General features: G+C 38.6%; 1 protein-coding gene across 3 annotated transcripts in view; it reads right to left on the bottom strand.

Moving 5' to 3' along the window:
- The window catches only part of MTX2 (metaxin 2), a 67,647-nt gene extending 60,649 nt beyond the window's left edge, over positions 1–6,998 (bottom strand). The window contains exons 1-2 of one of the 3 annotated variants that reach the window (XM_032356026.1): positions 6,736–6,998; positions 5,982–6,023 (exon numbers count right to left, since the gene is read on the bottom strand). In XM_032356026.1, coding sequence (XP_032211917.1) covers positions 5,982–6,013 — 32 coding nt within the window. In that variant the 5' untranslated portion in view covers positions 6,014–6,023; positions 6,736–6,998. The remainder of the gene's footprint in view (positions 1–5,981; positions 6,024–6,735) is intronic. The other 2 variants (XM_032356023.1, XM_032356024.1) reach the window with 2 other exon arrangements.
- Between the last annotated feature and the right edge of the window lie 7,888 nt (positions 6,999–14,886).

Here is a 14,886-nt window from a genome sequence, read left to right as displayed (position 1 = left end):
TCTCTGCCTGCCTCTCCATCTACTTGTGATTTCTCTCTGTCAAATAAATAAATAATCTTTAAAAAAAAAAGAGAGAAAAACTAACAAGGTGAACAGCTAAAAATGACATTAATGAACATTTATGGAATGCTTACAGTGTGTCAGACACAAGGCTAAGCACTAGTATTTTTTCTCATCATCTTTAAAATATATAAAATTATCCTCACCATTTTACAAATAAAATAAAGATCACATATGTAGTAAGTAGCCAGGTCTGACTTACTCCACAGTCCACAGAAGTGTAAAAGCTAGGTGAAAGAAATGACTGATGGGCACCTGGCTGGCTCAGTCAGAGGACCAGGTGACTCTTGATCTTAGGGATTGGATGTTTGGGCCCCATGATGGGTACAGAGAATACTTAAAAATAAAAGCAAAACAAACAAACAAAAAAAAGTGATTGACACCGTGGGAGATTTCTGCTATTTGGTGCTCAACACCTCTCCTTTTGTGTGTGTCTGGGGGCTCTGTGGAGCCCTAGAGCCTGGAGCCACTCATAGCACAGGGATAAGCAAGGGGATCAGGCTTGTCCACCACAGTACCCCATCCTTTTTGGCTACAGTGACTGCTCCACATGTGCTCACACAACCCAAATGGGGATATTCCACCCTTCCCTAGGATACATACCCCAGTGACAGTAAAAAATTAAAAAGATAAATAAAAATCTCATGTAATGTACTGGAAAAACTTGCCATTAAAAAAAAAAATAAAATAAAAACCACAAGCAAATGAAAATTTAAAATATACAGGCTGTTATAAAAAATTTTGAGGGCACCTGGGTGGCTCAGTCAGTTAAGCTGCTGCCTTTGGCTTAGGTCATGATCTCAGCATCTTGGTCGGGCTCCTTGCTCAACAGGGAGTCTGCTTCTCTCTCTGCCTCTGCCACTCCCCCTGCTTGTGCTCTCTCTCCCTGACAATAAATAATGGGTTATTATTAAAATATTAAAAATGGGTTACTATTAAAATAAATAAAATGGGTTGTGGGGGAGCACCTGGGTGGCTCAGTTGTTAAGCGTCTGCCTTCGGCTTGGGTTGTGATCCCAGGGTTCTGGGATGGAGGCTGCATTGGGCTCCCTGCTCAGCAGGAACCCTGTTTCTCCCTCTCCCACTCCCCCTACTTGTGATCCCTCTCTCTCTCTGTCCCTCTCTATCAAATAAATAAATAAAATCATAAAAAAAAATTTTTTAATGATCCAATACCCAGGATTATTTTTATCCCTCTTCAAAGTTCTAAATCAAGCATATGATCATCTAAAGATCCAAGCTATTAATTCAAAAATTAAAAAGAAAATTCAAAATCACAATTTACCCTTCCTTTCCATATTATTAAATAACAAAAACAACTCAAAATCCTCTTCCACTTTAAGAAATTTATCAAAGAACCTATGCAGTAGATCCACAAATATGTCTATGAAAGCACTGCTCACATCAGAGAAAAATAATATATACCAGGGATGGCTTCAGGATCCATCAACTTGGCTAGACTGAACTACTGCTGCCAGAATTGCCTTTCTCCTGTTTCTGGGTATAGTGAGCTACAGGGACATTTCTCTAGCAGGCTCTGGGAGGACAAAAGAAGCAACAGCCATTTTGTAGCTCATAAATACCTTCTCCCAGTTATCCAAACACTAATTTAGATGCTGCTGTGAAGGGATTTTGCTGATATAAATAAAGTCCCTAATGAATTGACTTTACATTCATCTAAAGGGAGATTATCCTGGGTGTGCCAGATTTAATCTGATGGAAGTTTTTTTTAACAGAGAGCCTATGAGTTCATACACTGCAAGCAGCACCTGCTACATGTGCCTCTTCCTCTTCCTTTTCCTCCTCTATCTCCCCTTCCTGGCTGCCTATTCTATGGACGTGGTCCTTGGTTGGCCAATCCCCACAACAGCACAAGCCAATTCCGTGTGTGTGTGTGTGTGTGTGTGTGTGTGTGTGTATAGAGACATAGATACAAAGCTAGAGTTAGAGCTCAAGATCCTCCAGTTTCTGCTTCACTGGTTGAACTAATGTAACACACTAAATACCCAACAAAATAAGATTAGATAAATAAATTATGCTTTCTTCATTACAATGAAATACTATGTAACCACTGCAAATGATGATGTGTACCTCCACTAGACAAGGAAACACATCTCAATGTTATACACAAAACAGGTTACAAAAAAGTATGTACATTTTGTATTATTTACGTGTTTTTTTTTAATTTAGGGGCAGAGAACAAGTTGGCTCTGCTCACCAAAGTTTTAATGATGATGGTGAAACTTTAAAGTCTTAATCTGGGTATTAGATTTTAGGTGATTCCTATTTTATTCTTCAGATTCTTTTGTATTACTTCATTGTCTACAATGGCCATGTATCATAATTACTACCAGGAAAAAAAGAAAAAAAGAACCAGTTCTCATTTGACAGGAAAAAATGTGAGACTTACAGGTTAAAATGTGCAAACTCGTTTGTCCCTTACGAGAACACTATGTGCCAAAGATGAACTCTACAGTTTAGGAGAGTGAGAACTTAACAATGACAAGAGATGAGGCTGAAGAGATGGACTAACTTATGACAGATCTTATATGCCATGTGACAGTTCTGAACTAATGAAGACGTTGAAACAAGAGGAGTCACATTTGCATTTTAGAAAAATAATAATAAAATAACATAAACAAAAGCCCACTGAGGCTTGCAATGTGGAGACTGTATTAGAAAGAGGCCAGACTAGACACATGGAAACCAATTCAGACACTACTACAGTAATCCAAGCAAGAAATGATGAAGTCCTGAACTAAGAAATAGCAGTGGAGATAAAGAGAGTAAGCCACTAAGGTCCAGTAAGGAGTAAGAACTGCGGGATTTTGGAGGTGAATACACTGGTAGTAACGAGACAAAAATAGTTCCCTTAAGCTGGGGAGTTCAGAGAGGACTTCCTAAAAGATGGGCTCTCAAGAATACCACAGAGAGATGCAAGACGCCTTTAAATGTTTCTAAAGAAATATGAGTGTGTTGGCTCACAACCACTCAAAGGAAAAATAATAAGCAATACACTAAAAATGAGAGCACTCAACTACAAAAACCAATTCACAATTATTTGTTGTATTTATAACAGGACTATACAAATACGAATCTCTAATCTCTTGAGGTTGATCTCTTCCAAGAAAATCAAATTACTGTCAGAAATAAAACACTCTGCATAGTTGCTTGATCTGAGTCACTTATAAGTCAAACATGATTCATATAAATTGTTACTTTAGTCACCCCTTATATCACTGCTTGCCCAAATACAATCTTTTAAATTTTTTTAATTATAATCGTTTAAACTACACAAGTAAAATATTCTCACTGTAACAATTTGAATTCAGAAATGTAGTTATTCTACCCTCCACGAACTCCCTACCCTTATTACTCTGAAATTACTAGTTAAAATGAGTTGAATATTCTATTTTTCTTTGCTTATATAGCAAGTTTATATAGGGTTTATTTAATAACAGTGGGTTCATACAGTATATATATTATCCTATAACTTGTTTTTACTTAAGGTAATCATAAACTTCAAGCCAAAATATTTAACATTTCTATTATTTGTAATAATGTGGGCATTCTATAATTTGAATTATAGAACATCTGTGGTTTTTTTATACTAAAATTAATGATATAATGAATACTGCTATATATTGCTTTAAATCATGGTTCTTTTTGTTTGTTTGTTTTGTTTTGTTTTTATAAAAAGTCTATTTTAATTCATTAAAACTTCAGTTTTAACATATTCTAAAACTATACACTTTTATCCTTCTCTCAAACTTTTATGTTTTTGATATCACAATATACATCTTATTTATCTTTGTATTCCTTAACAAATTATATTTTTTTACTATTTTTGTCTTTTAGACTTCATACTAGCTTACAAATGATTAACTCACTACCTTTACACTACATTACTCTGAACTTTCTTATAAGTTTATTTTTACCTTTAAAGTTATACTTCCAAATGTTTTATTGTTACTAATTAGTACCCTTCTATTTCATTTAAAGAACCCCCTTTAACATTTTTTTTCCCCATTTGGGATTTTTAAAAAATTTTTATTTTTTTTTTTAAATTTCTTTTCAGTGTTCCAGAATTCATTGTTTATGCACCACACCCATTGCTCCATGCAATACATGCCCTCCATAATATCCACCACCAGGCTCACCCAACCTCCCACCCCCTACCCCTCCAAAACCCTCAGATTGTTTTTCAGGGTCCACAGTCTCTCATGGTTCATCTCCCCCACCAATTCCTCCCAACTCCCTTCTCCTCTCCATCTCCCCATGTCCTCTGTATTATTTCTTATGCTCCACAGTCACCAAACTATGGGAAGAACCAAGATGCCCTTCAACGGATGAATGGATAAGGAAGATGTGGTCCATACATACTACAGAGTATTACGCCTCCATCAGAAAGGATGAATACCCAACTTTTGTATCAACATGGACGGGACTAGAAGAGATTCTGCTGAGTGAAATAAGTCAAGCAGAGTCAATTATCATATGGTTTCACTTATTTGTGGAACATAACAAATAAAGGTACTTCTAATGGTATTTCTATCAGATAAATTCCCTGAAAAGCTTCTTGGTTAAAGGATAGTATCTTAATTAATATTACTATATTAAGTTCTCAAACAGCAGTAATACTTTAGACTCACCAGCAGTTTGAGGATAGATGTTTTCCCCCATACCTTTGTCAGTTCTAGAAAACTTCGTATTCACTTTTGCCCATTTGACTAAATGGAAAACTCTGTCTACTTTTAGTGACAGCAACTTTTCATGTGTTCATTGTCCATCTGCATTTCCCTATTTGTGAATTGCTTGTTCCTATCCTTTACTCTTGATCCTGTTGTTTTTTTCATTAATTTTTGTGGAAATTTATGTTTTATCATGTAAACCTTTAAAATTTTTCTGCAATCAAATCTGCTAATTTTTTCTCCCAGGACTTTAGATTCTGTGTCTTGCTTAGGCCTCCTCTGCTACACAAGATTAAACTATCACCTATATTTCCTCATAATTATTTTTTTACAATTTGGTTTTTCCTTATTTTACATCTAGATCTTCAACTCATTTGGAATTTATTCTTATGGTGTTATAACTTAGGAGATGTCCCAACACCACCTATTAATTATTCATCTTTAAATGTTTCCTTCTAGAGTAATAAATTACAAATAGCCAAGATGGCACACAAATAAAATTCCTAGGCATTCTTAAATTTCACTAACTGAACTAAAATTCCAAACTTATCAAAAGTTTTTTAAAAGACTTTTATCATTTTTGCTTTAAAAGAAATCACACACTGGGACATATGTATACAGTATTCCAAAATCAGCATACAATGGTGAAATAGTTGATTTTTTCTAACATAGCAGAAATGGAAATTAAATCAATGATCTAACTTTTTTTTTAAGATTTTATTTATTTATCTGACAGAGAGAGAGATCACAAGTAGGTGAAGAGGCAGGCAGAGAGAGGGGGGGTGAAGCAGGCTCTCTGCTGAGCAGGGAGCCCAAGGTGAGACTCGATCCCAGAACCCTGAGATCATGACCTGAGCCAAAGGCAGAGGCTCAACCCACTGTCACCCAGGCACCCCTAAGTCAACAATCTAACTTTTAACATAAACAGAAATAATCAGTTTGAAATCTAAAGATTATTCATTGATTCAGTCACAAATATTTATTGAGCACCAACTAACAGGTGTTCTGGATTTAATGCGGGCCAAAACAAGTAGATCCCTACTTTCAGGAAGCTTATAATCTAGTTTGAGCTTCTCTCTCTTTCAGAAACAATGTATTTAAGTGAAAAAGAAAAAAGAAAGAAAGAAATATATGTTCACACAAATACAGTGCTATGAAAAACATTTTGGCAAATTTTATTACACATTCAGTACTTTCCATTTCCAAAATACTACTTTATTTCAAATGTACCTATTTATCCTGGTAACTGTCTCTTTACTCATGTTGAAAATCCTGCAAGAAATTAAGATTAACTTCATTTAAAGATTAGCTATTACCCATCAACCTAAACCTACAATACCTATATCTACTCTCCTCCCTTCCTCAACAATATTTAATTTCTCTCACTATGGTAAATAACTCAAAAAGAGAAATCTAGTTACATCAGCCACGTTCAGTCCAACAAATCAAAGTTTTTTCCAAAAAGTATATCGAGACTGAGAGACTTTTGGGCGATTCCTACAGATCTAGCAAATAGCAATACTATATTGCTTGAAGAGGAAGCAAGAACTTCGGTGGTCCTTACATGGCGTCAGGTAACAAGGGCAACTCATTAATGACAATCACCTTAAACGTCCGATCCCACGACCGAGGCCACCGCCACTCTCAGCCTTGTAATACCCGGCCCTTGTGGCCACGCCCCCCATACGAACTCTGGGCCTCCTCCATGCACCCTAGCTCCTCCGGACCCAACAGCACAAAGTATGCCCACGAGAGGGAAGGCGGTATTACTGCCCCTACAGTGTGACCTTGGCTAAGTGTCTCCCCGTCAGTTTACTCATCCGTGAGATGAGGCTGGTACTCCGCGCCCGCCTCTATCCCCAGTCCTGGGTTCAGCACCTAATGCCACAAAAGGGAAAGCTGCAGCCCTAAGTCCCACGCTGTTCCCCGCGACTACCCCGCGCCGCCCCCGCCTCCACCCGCAGTCCGAGGCCACGCGCGCTACCTGCGATCTGCGAGACGAAGGCTTCAGCCACTAGAGACATGTCTGCTGGGCGGCTCTGCGCCCGCGGTTCCTACGCCCCTCGGCCCTCGACGTCCTCTTCTGAAACCCGTGCGTCTCCTGCGGCTACCAGGCGTGATCCCGGCTGAGGCTCGCACTCGCACAGCCCACCTAGGTGCGGGTGGAAGCGGTGAGGACCCCAAGGTTACCGCCAGGCCTGGCCAGGAACTTCCGGCGCAGCTGACAGTGGAGAGAGAGCACTTCCGCCCGCGTCACCGGCGCGCTCCTCCCCTGGCGCGGGGGGTTCCTAATCTCGCCGCAGGGGCTCGGCGGCCAGGGGGTGGGGTTCCTGGTTCCCGATGGCTCTAGGCTCCAACCTGGGGGTGGAAAGAGGGATCCTGGAGGTTTTCAGTATCCTTTCTGTAAGCGAGAATTTTCTAAGCAAGTTAATTTTTTTTCTTCTTTTTAAAGGATTCTTTATTTATTTGAGAACGAGAACCCGAGCTGGGGGAGGGGCAGACTCCCTACTGCAGAGCCAGGGAAGGGCTCCGAGCTGGGTCTCACAGTACTGAGATCATGACCTCAGTGGGGTGCTTAACCGCCTGAGCAACCCCGGCGCCCCAGCAAGTATTATTTTTAAGCGGCACCATACCAAGCCCTTTAAAAAGCGTATACAGTATTCTATTTAGTGTCTTCTCAACAACCAAGAAGTCGATATTGTTATGGCCATTTTATGGGTAAAGAAACAGGCTTAGAAAGTTTAAACTGCCTCCTCAGGGAGTATGATGAGGCCCAGATTCAAATCTGTGTTGAATTTCCTCTGTTTCTCTATACTGCTAGGTTGATTAGTCCATGGACAGACATTCGTGTTTATTCCTTTATTCAAAGGTGTTTGGCAGAGAGGAGGCATGAGAAGCTCCTAAGCTGAGAAATAATTTGCCCTTCAATTCTGGACACCCAAAAAGAAGCTCATCTTGCAGAATAAGTTTCACACACTTCTCCCTTTGGGGGGGGGGGGGTGAGAGGGGCAGGAAAAGGAGGAGACATTAAATCCATAAGTGACTTTTTATACAGTTTATACAAGCATACAATTGAGGAAACATAAGGATATGTTACAGATTTAGAAGCATAAAATATTACAAGTGAAACTGACTTCAGAGATCATCTGGTGAGTCAAGGCCCCCTTTCACTGCTGAGAAATTCGTAACAGATTACCACAAACTAAATGGCTTAAAAACAAAAAATTTATTCTCTCCCAGTTTTAGAGGCTGGAAGTCCTAAGGACTCTAGCTTTCCACTGACTCTTTGTAGCTTCTGGAGGTTGCCAGCAATCTTTGGCCTTCCTTTGCTTATAGACCCATCAACTCAAATCTCTGGCTTCATCATCATATGGCAGAGTTGTTCGTATCCAAATCTCCCTCTTCTTATAAGGACACCAGTCACTGGATTAAAGTCTACCCTTATCCAGTATGACCTTATCTTAACTTGATTTCATCTGCAAAGGCTATTTCCAAATAAGCTTACATTCACAGGTACCAGAGATTAGAAACTTGAACATACCTTTTTTTGGGGGGGTGGGGGATACAATTCTACCCACTACACTAAATGATAAATTTTTTAAGAATAAATCATCAATATTTGCATCACCCTTTGCAACTAGGAAATTCGTTAAACTAATTTAAATTTACCCAAAAAAGTACCTGAACATAAATATAGCAATGTATTAAGAAACAGTGTCTTCTCACTGGCTGAGATTCAGAGTTGACAATGGGTTGAAATAATAGGTTTTTCTTGTTTGTGCTAAGGGAGATAACACTGATAGTAAAGAATATGCCCAGTTTCCTCCTCCTTATCCCATGAATGATATTGACCAAGAGAAATGAACTGTTCCAGGGTATGGGGAGGCAATTAAAAGAAAAGCTTTCAACTCCTGTCTGTTTCTCTGCACAGTGAACTAGTATAACTTGTAAAAGTGAAGATCTGTCAACTATTGAAGTTCTGTTACCAAGTTTGCTTTGTCATTTTTTAAAAGCTGGAATAAAATTTTTGACTGCTTTTTGACACTTGCAGAATTTTTTTTAAGATTTCTCCATATCACAGAGATTATATGGGAACCTGAACCAAAGGCCTTAGAATTGGACTAGGGAACCCAAAATCCAACAAGTCCAAAGGGCAAAGGTGAGCCCCAAAGTGGAAGGAGAATGGCAAGATCCAGGGATTTGGCATACATGCAAGAAAAACAGAGCAGGATGAGAGGCAAAGGAGAGTGTGCCCTCAAAATTTCAGTTAGGTGTCTATGGCTTGATGCCTAGCACATCAATGATCTGGACTGGCTCAAAGGTCCTGGGCTGGTGATTGACACCAACCCTGTTCTAGAAAGCTTTTGAGAAAGAAACTGGGATCTGCTGGGGGCACTGTCTATACTCAACCCTTTCATCATTGTAGCTGGGGAAACAAGACTCATCAGCACCATATGGATTCACTTTTTCTCCCTGACTGATGGTTCCTTTGCTTCCCACACAGGCTAATTTAGACTGGAAAGAATCTATAATGTGGGAGGTCTTTATTACTAAAAATTAGATCCAATAAAATGCAGATGTCCTGACAGTATCCACAAACAAGCTGTCTTTGAATAAATAACCAACTGGAGTAAATGTATTTATGCATCTGTATTAGAGCAACTGGCAGATTTAAAACTGAAGATCTGTTTAAGATCACAATTAAGGAAAATACAAGAAAACAAGCCACTGAAAGTTTTAAGGATGAGATTATAAAACAGAAGTGTTAGGGAATCCATATGTTACTAAAAGGATAATCACACAATTATTTAAAATAAAATATTAATGCATGATATGAATATTGTTTGCCCTAATAAAATCACTTTTCTTGCAAAACTGTACTACCATGAAAACAGTTTCATGTCTCTAGTCTAAATTTTATATTACCATATTAAGTAGGAAACAGAGCTGTCATCATGAATATATACTTTATTAACATTAAAGTATCAAGGCATTTTATCTGCATTTCATTTTTCTCTGACAGAATGTTCATATTTTAAATGTAAATATTTTCTTTTTTGAAAAATGCCTGCAAGATAAAATTTAGGCTGAGATTCCTTCAAAATTGTACTATTTACTTGACAATGATAAAATAAATTCAGGCCTTATTATGAAATTAGTCCCCCCCCTTCCTATCTCATCAACAGAATTAATTATGGATAATTCAATCAATCCCAATAAAGTGTTAATACAATTAAAAACACTAAGGTAACCATATTAGGCCCCAGAGCTTTTTTGTTCATCTACTAACAGTTCTTACTTCTTTAAAAATAATGGAGCTGTAGGCAACTACAGGCGGCCTAATATATGGGCTTTGCAAAGATACTTTTTAAAGGGTACAGAAATGTGGCAGCCATTTGTCCTTACACCTCTCAACTCCTCTTTCATCCATTTTGTTTAATTCCTGAGAAATTATGATCGACCCAGAACTAAGTTCTTACCAGTTTCTCACTTTCTGATCCCGCCCTCTTGTATCTTAGGCTAGCACACCCTGGAAAGAACTACAGGCTTATGGACTACAACACTACACTTCAGGAAATATCTACACTATTGACTATAGTGGGCCTGGATTCTTGGGATATTAACTGATTTTCAACAGTAATTAAAAGGCTTAATTTCCAAAATACGCTGCCAGGTCAGGTGTTCTCATAGTTTTATGTTATTATTAGGAGCTGAATCTTTTAACTATATCTAGTGAGGGTGCTTTTCTCGGGTGGTTGAAAATTGTCTTATCTACTGTTCCAGGAACTGAGTTAGTTAGGACTTTGCTGGCTGCAAGTTATAAAGGAACAAACCCAGTTAAGCAAGTTTAAGTTTATCGCCTTGTAGTGGTAGAAAATATACCAGAGTAGTTCACAAAACTGAATGAAAACCTCTAGGAACCAGAGTGTCAGCTCTCTCATTCTCCTTCTACCTCTCATTTCTGCTCAGCTTTATTCTTTCTCCCTAAAGACACATCTTCTCCCAGCAGGCAGGAAAAATAGTTGCCTAGAGCACCAACTTGACATCTTCTTAGCTTGGAAGCCTCAATTTCCATAAATTAATCTCAGGGAAAAATTATAATTGTTTGGAAGTTGTCACCTTCAAATGAAACACTTTGTCCAAGTGAATGCGTTCACTGACCAAGCCGGCAAGGGAAGTACAGGATCTATTATGAGAGAAAATGAGAGAAAAGACACAAGGCAGCCAATATTATAGTACCCCGTCCACAAGAAGAATCGAGAGTGCTATAGTGGGGCTACTACTTGTATTAAAACTACAAAAGTCACTTAATCTCCTTATTATTTTTATTTCTGGGGCACCTGGGTGGCTCAGGGGTTAAACCTCTGCCTTCAGCTCAGGTCATGGTCTCAGGGTCCTGGGGTCGAACCCCGCATCGGGCTCTCTGCTCAGCGGGGTGCCTGCTTTCCCCTCTCTCTCCGCCTGCTTCTCTGCCTCCTTGTGATCTCTCTCTTTGTCAAATAAATAAATAAAACCTTTAAAAAATTTTTTTATTTCCACAAAGGGGCTAATAAAGTGTAATGATGCCTTAACTACAGCCCCTAGGGTTGGGGAGGAGGAGAGAAACTCAGATGATCGTGTTAACTAAGAGGAAAAGCTGAGGAGGCCTGCAACAGAATTATTATATTTATATATGTAGCTATTTATTATATTACTATATTTAAGCAAAAGTAAATACTTTCACATAAATTTAATGAGCTAACTCAATCTTAAATCACTATAGCAATGAACTTACAGTTTTTCAAAACAAAACAAAAAACCCACACACAATTGTCTCATCCCATGGTGTATATAACGCCCTTCCACAGCTGGATAACAAGGATATGTACTTTCTGAAGCTATAAATAATATGTGTGAATAAAACAACATGGAAACATGAATGATGTTATGTTAAGTTAAAAAAGCAGAATTAGAAATGTACTTTATTCTGAATACATCTACGTAAAAACGTGTATATGGAAAAAAAAATTCTCAGATGTAATAAAGCCTTGATCCAGTAGGGTGGGATCTTGATTTTTTTTTTTTCTTTTTGCTGTTTTTTAAATTCTCTGTACTATTTTTATGCTACTTTCACCATTGGGGGAAAAAATGTTTTCATCACTCTGGATAAAGGTGACTGACCTGTCTACATCTAGGCCTAGCATAATATAAATCTTATTAGACCTTAATTATACTGCTGAGAATTTATCTTGGACTAGGTCCATGTTCCATAGCAGAGATCCACTTCCATAGTAATACTGAGGGAAGAACACGTGCAGATAGAACCACATCCTAAATACCTTATTGTTTGTATGTCCTTATGAAAGATTTTGTACAGCTGGCAAGCACATCTTGTTGTGTGACTACTCTTGTTTAATACTGAATGATATGTGACAGAAACTGGCAAATTTTGTAGATTGGTTGTAGATACCCTTGTTTTTGCTGATAGTTTGGCATTGGTTTTAAACTTTATCAGAGTTGTCATTTTTATCTTATAACCGGTACACAAAGCTGAAGAGTCGGTGATGGTGACTAAGAAGCCTGAAGCAAGAGCGTCTACAAAATGAGTGTCGAAAACAAGGTAAAGAGATGGGCCTAAGACAACAGAAATTTGAAAGCATTCCTGAGCACTTGGAGTCACTTTGAGCAAAAGGTTCCCATGATGGAGAACTAGGTCACCGCTGATAGAACGTCAGCATCTTGAAGATTATGCCCAATGACATGATCACCAATATTTTCCTTTGCCTTCTTTTCAAATTAGAATCTATCTTAGAGAATGAGATTCATTTCACTCATTCATTCATTCCTCAGGTAGTTATTGGACCCCATTTTGCAATGCTGGGCCCTCACCCAAATCTTGGAGATACTATAGTGAACAAAATTCAGTGTCTGTTCTGAATTACAATCCAGTTGAAAAGATGGTTAGGCAAACAAGCCATTTAGACACGGAGTAACAAGTGCTATGAAAAAGGGTCTGTATAGGGGCGCCTGGGTGGCTCAGTCTGTTAATCGTCTGCCTTCAGCTCAGGTCATGATCTCAGGGTCCTGGGACTGAGCCCCGTGTTGGGTCAAGGATCAGTGAGGAGCCTGCTTCTCCCTCTCCCTTTGCCCCACCTCTGCTGCTTGTGTGCTCACTCTCTCTCAAATAAATAAAGTCTCAGAAAGGGATGAAGGAGGGAAGAAATGAAGAGAAGGAGGGAGGGAAGGAGGGGGAGGGTGTCTGTATCCATTTAAAGTCATAGGCAATGTTACCTAAGAAATGTTTCAAGTTGTGTTGCCATAGCTACCACAACTCTTCAGTATAAGCAAAATGCCCTTGCCAGTATACCAAATTTAAATACATGAAAAATAACTTCTTGGGCTGGTGTGTAGTACACCTCCAGTAATCCAAAAGCTTGCCAACTATCTTACACAAAACTTTATTTTGGCACATGTTTAAATCTTACAGTCTTTAAGGGGCACAACATCCTTTTTCATGGCAATTCTTAACTTTTTCCTTTCCAAATAAAATGAAAACATCTCACTCTATAATTCTTCAAAATTAAAAGCAATCTTTTATGGCTGTTTTTCAGTTCAAATTTCAGTGTGAAATATTTGGTAATTTACCAGCTTCTTTTTATTAAACAGTATCCCAGAACTCAAATGAAATAGAAACAATTAATATGGGTACCAGCAACTCTTAACAATCCCAGCAATGGTTTCTATTTTGTCTCTGGAAAATTTTTTATAAGTGACTGAATATTTCTCTCTTCGCTCTTGAACCCAGTCATCCACATGAACCCACATGAATTTTATCTAGATCTTCAATTATATTTTTTGAAATTTTTATTTAAATTCAATTAATTAACATATAAGGTATCATTAGTTTCAGAAGTAGAAGTCAGAGATTCATCAGTGTTATATAACACCCAGTTCTCATCACATAGCATGTCCTCCTTAATGCCCGTCCCCCAGTTACCCTATCCCCTTACCCCCTCCCCCTCCAGCAACCCTCACTTCCTATGATTAAGAGTCTCTTATGGTTTGTTTTCCTCTCTGATTTCGTCTTGCCTTATTTTTTCCTCTCTTCTCCTATGATGCTCTGTTTTGTTTCTTAAATTCCACATATTAGGGTGCCTGGGTGGCTCAGTGGGTTAAGCCGCTGCCTTCGGCTCAGGTCATGATCTCAGGGTCCTGGGATCGAGTCCCGCGTCGGGTTCTCTGCTCCGCGGGGAGCCTGCTTCCTCCTCTCTCTCTCTCTGCCTGCCTCTCTGCCTACTTGTGATCTCTCTGTGTCAAATGAATAAATAAAAATCTTTAAAAAAAAAAGATTCCACATATTAGTGAGATCATATGGTAATTGTCTTTCTCTGATTGAATGATTTTGCTTAGCATAATACCCTCTATTTCCATCCATGTCATTACAAAAGGCAAGATTTCTTTTTCTTCTTCTTCTTCTTTATCCATTCATCTCTCAGTAGACATCTGGGCTCCTTGCATAGTTTGGCTATTGTGGACATTGGGGAGCAGGTGGCCCTTTGGATCACTACATTTGTATCTTTGGCGTAAATAATGTGCAATTGCTAGGTCATGGGGTAGCTCTATTTTCAACTTTGCAAGGAACCTCCAAACTGTTTTCCAGAGTGGCTGCACCACCTTGCATTCCCACCCAGTGTAAAAGGGTTCCCCTTTCTCCACGTCCTCGCCAACACCTGTTGTTTCCTGACTTGTTAATATTAGCCATTCTGACTGTTGTGATGTGGTATCTCATCATGGTTTTGATATGTATTTCCCTGATGCCAAGTGATGTTGAGTATTTTTTCCTGTGTTTTGTTGGCTTTGTATGTCTTCTTTGGAGACGTGTCTGTTCATATCTTCTGCCCATTTCTTGATTGGATTATTTGTTCTTTAGGTATTGAGTTTGATAAGTTCTCTATAGATTTTGGATTCTAGCCCTTTATTTGATATGTCATTTGCAAATATCTTCTCCCATTCTGTAGGTTATCTTTTGTTTTTCTTGACTATTTCACTTGCTGTGCAAAAATGTTTTATCTTGAACTCCCAATAGTTTGTTTTTGCCTCTGTTTCCCTTGCCTTTGGAGATGTGTCTAGCAAAAAGTTGCTGTGGCCAAGGTCA

The sequence above is a fragment of the Mustela erminea genome, chromosome 8, assembly GCF_009829155.1.
Source record: "Mustela erminea isolate mMusErm1 chromosome 8, mMusErm1.Pri, whole genome shotgun sequence".
NCBI lineage: Eukaryota > Metazoa > Chordata > Mammalia > Carnivora > Mustelidae > Mustela > Mustela erminea.
This window is presented reverse-complemented; position numbering and strand designations above follow the sequence as displayed.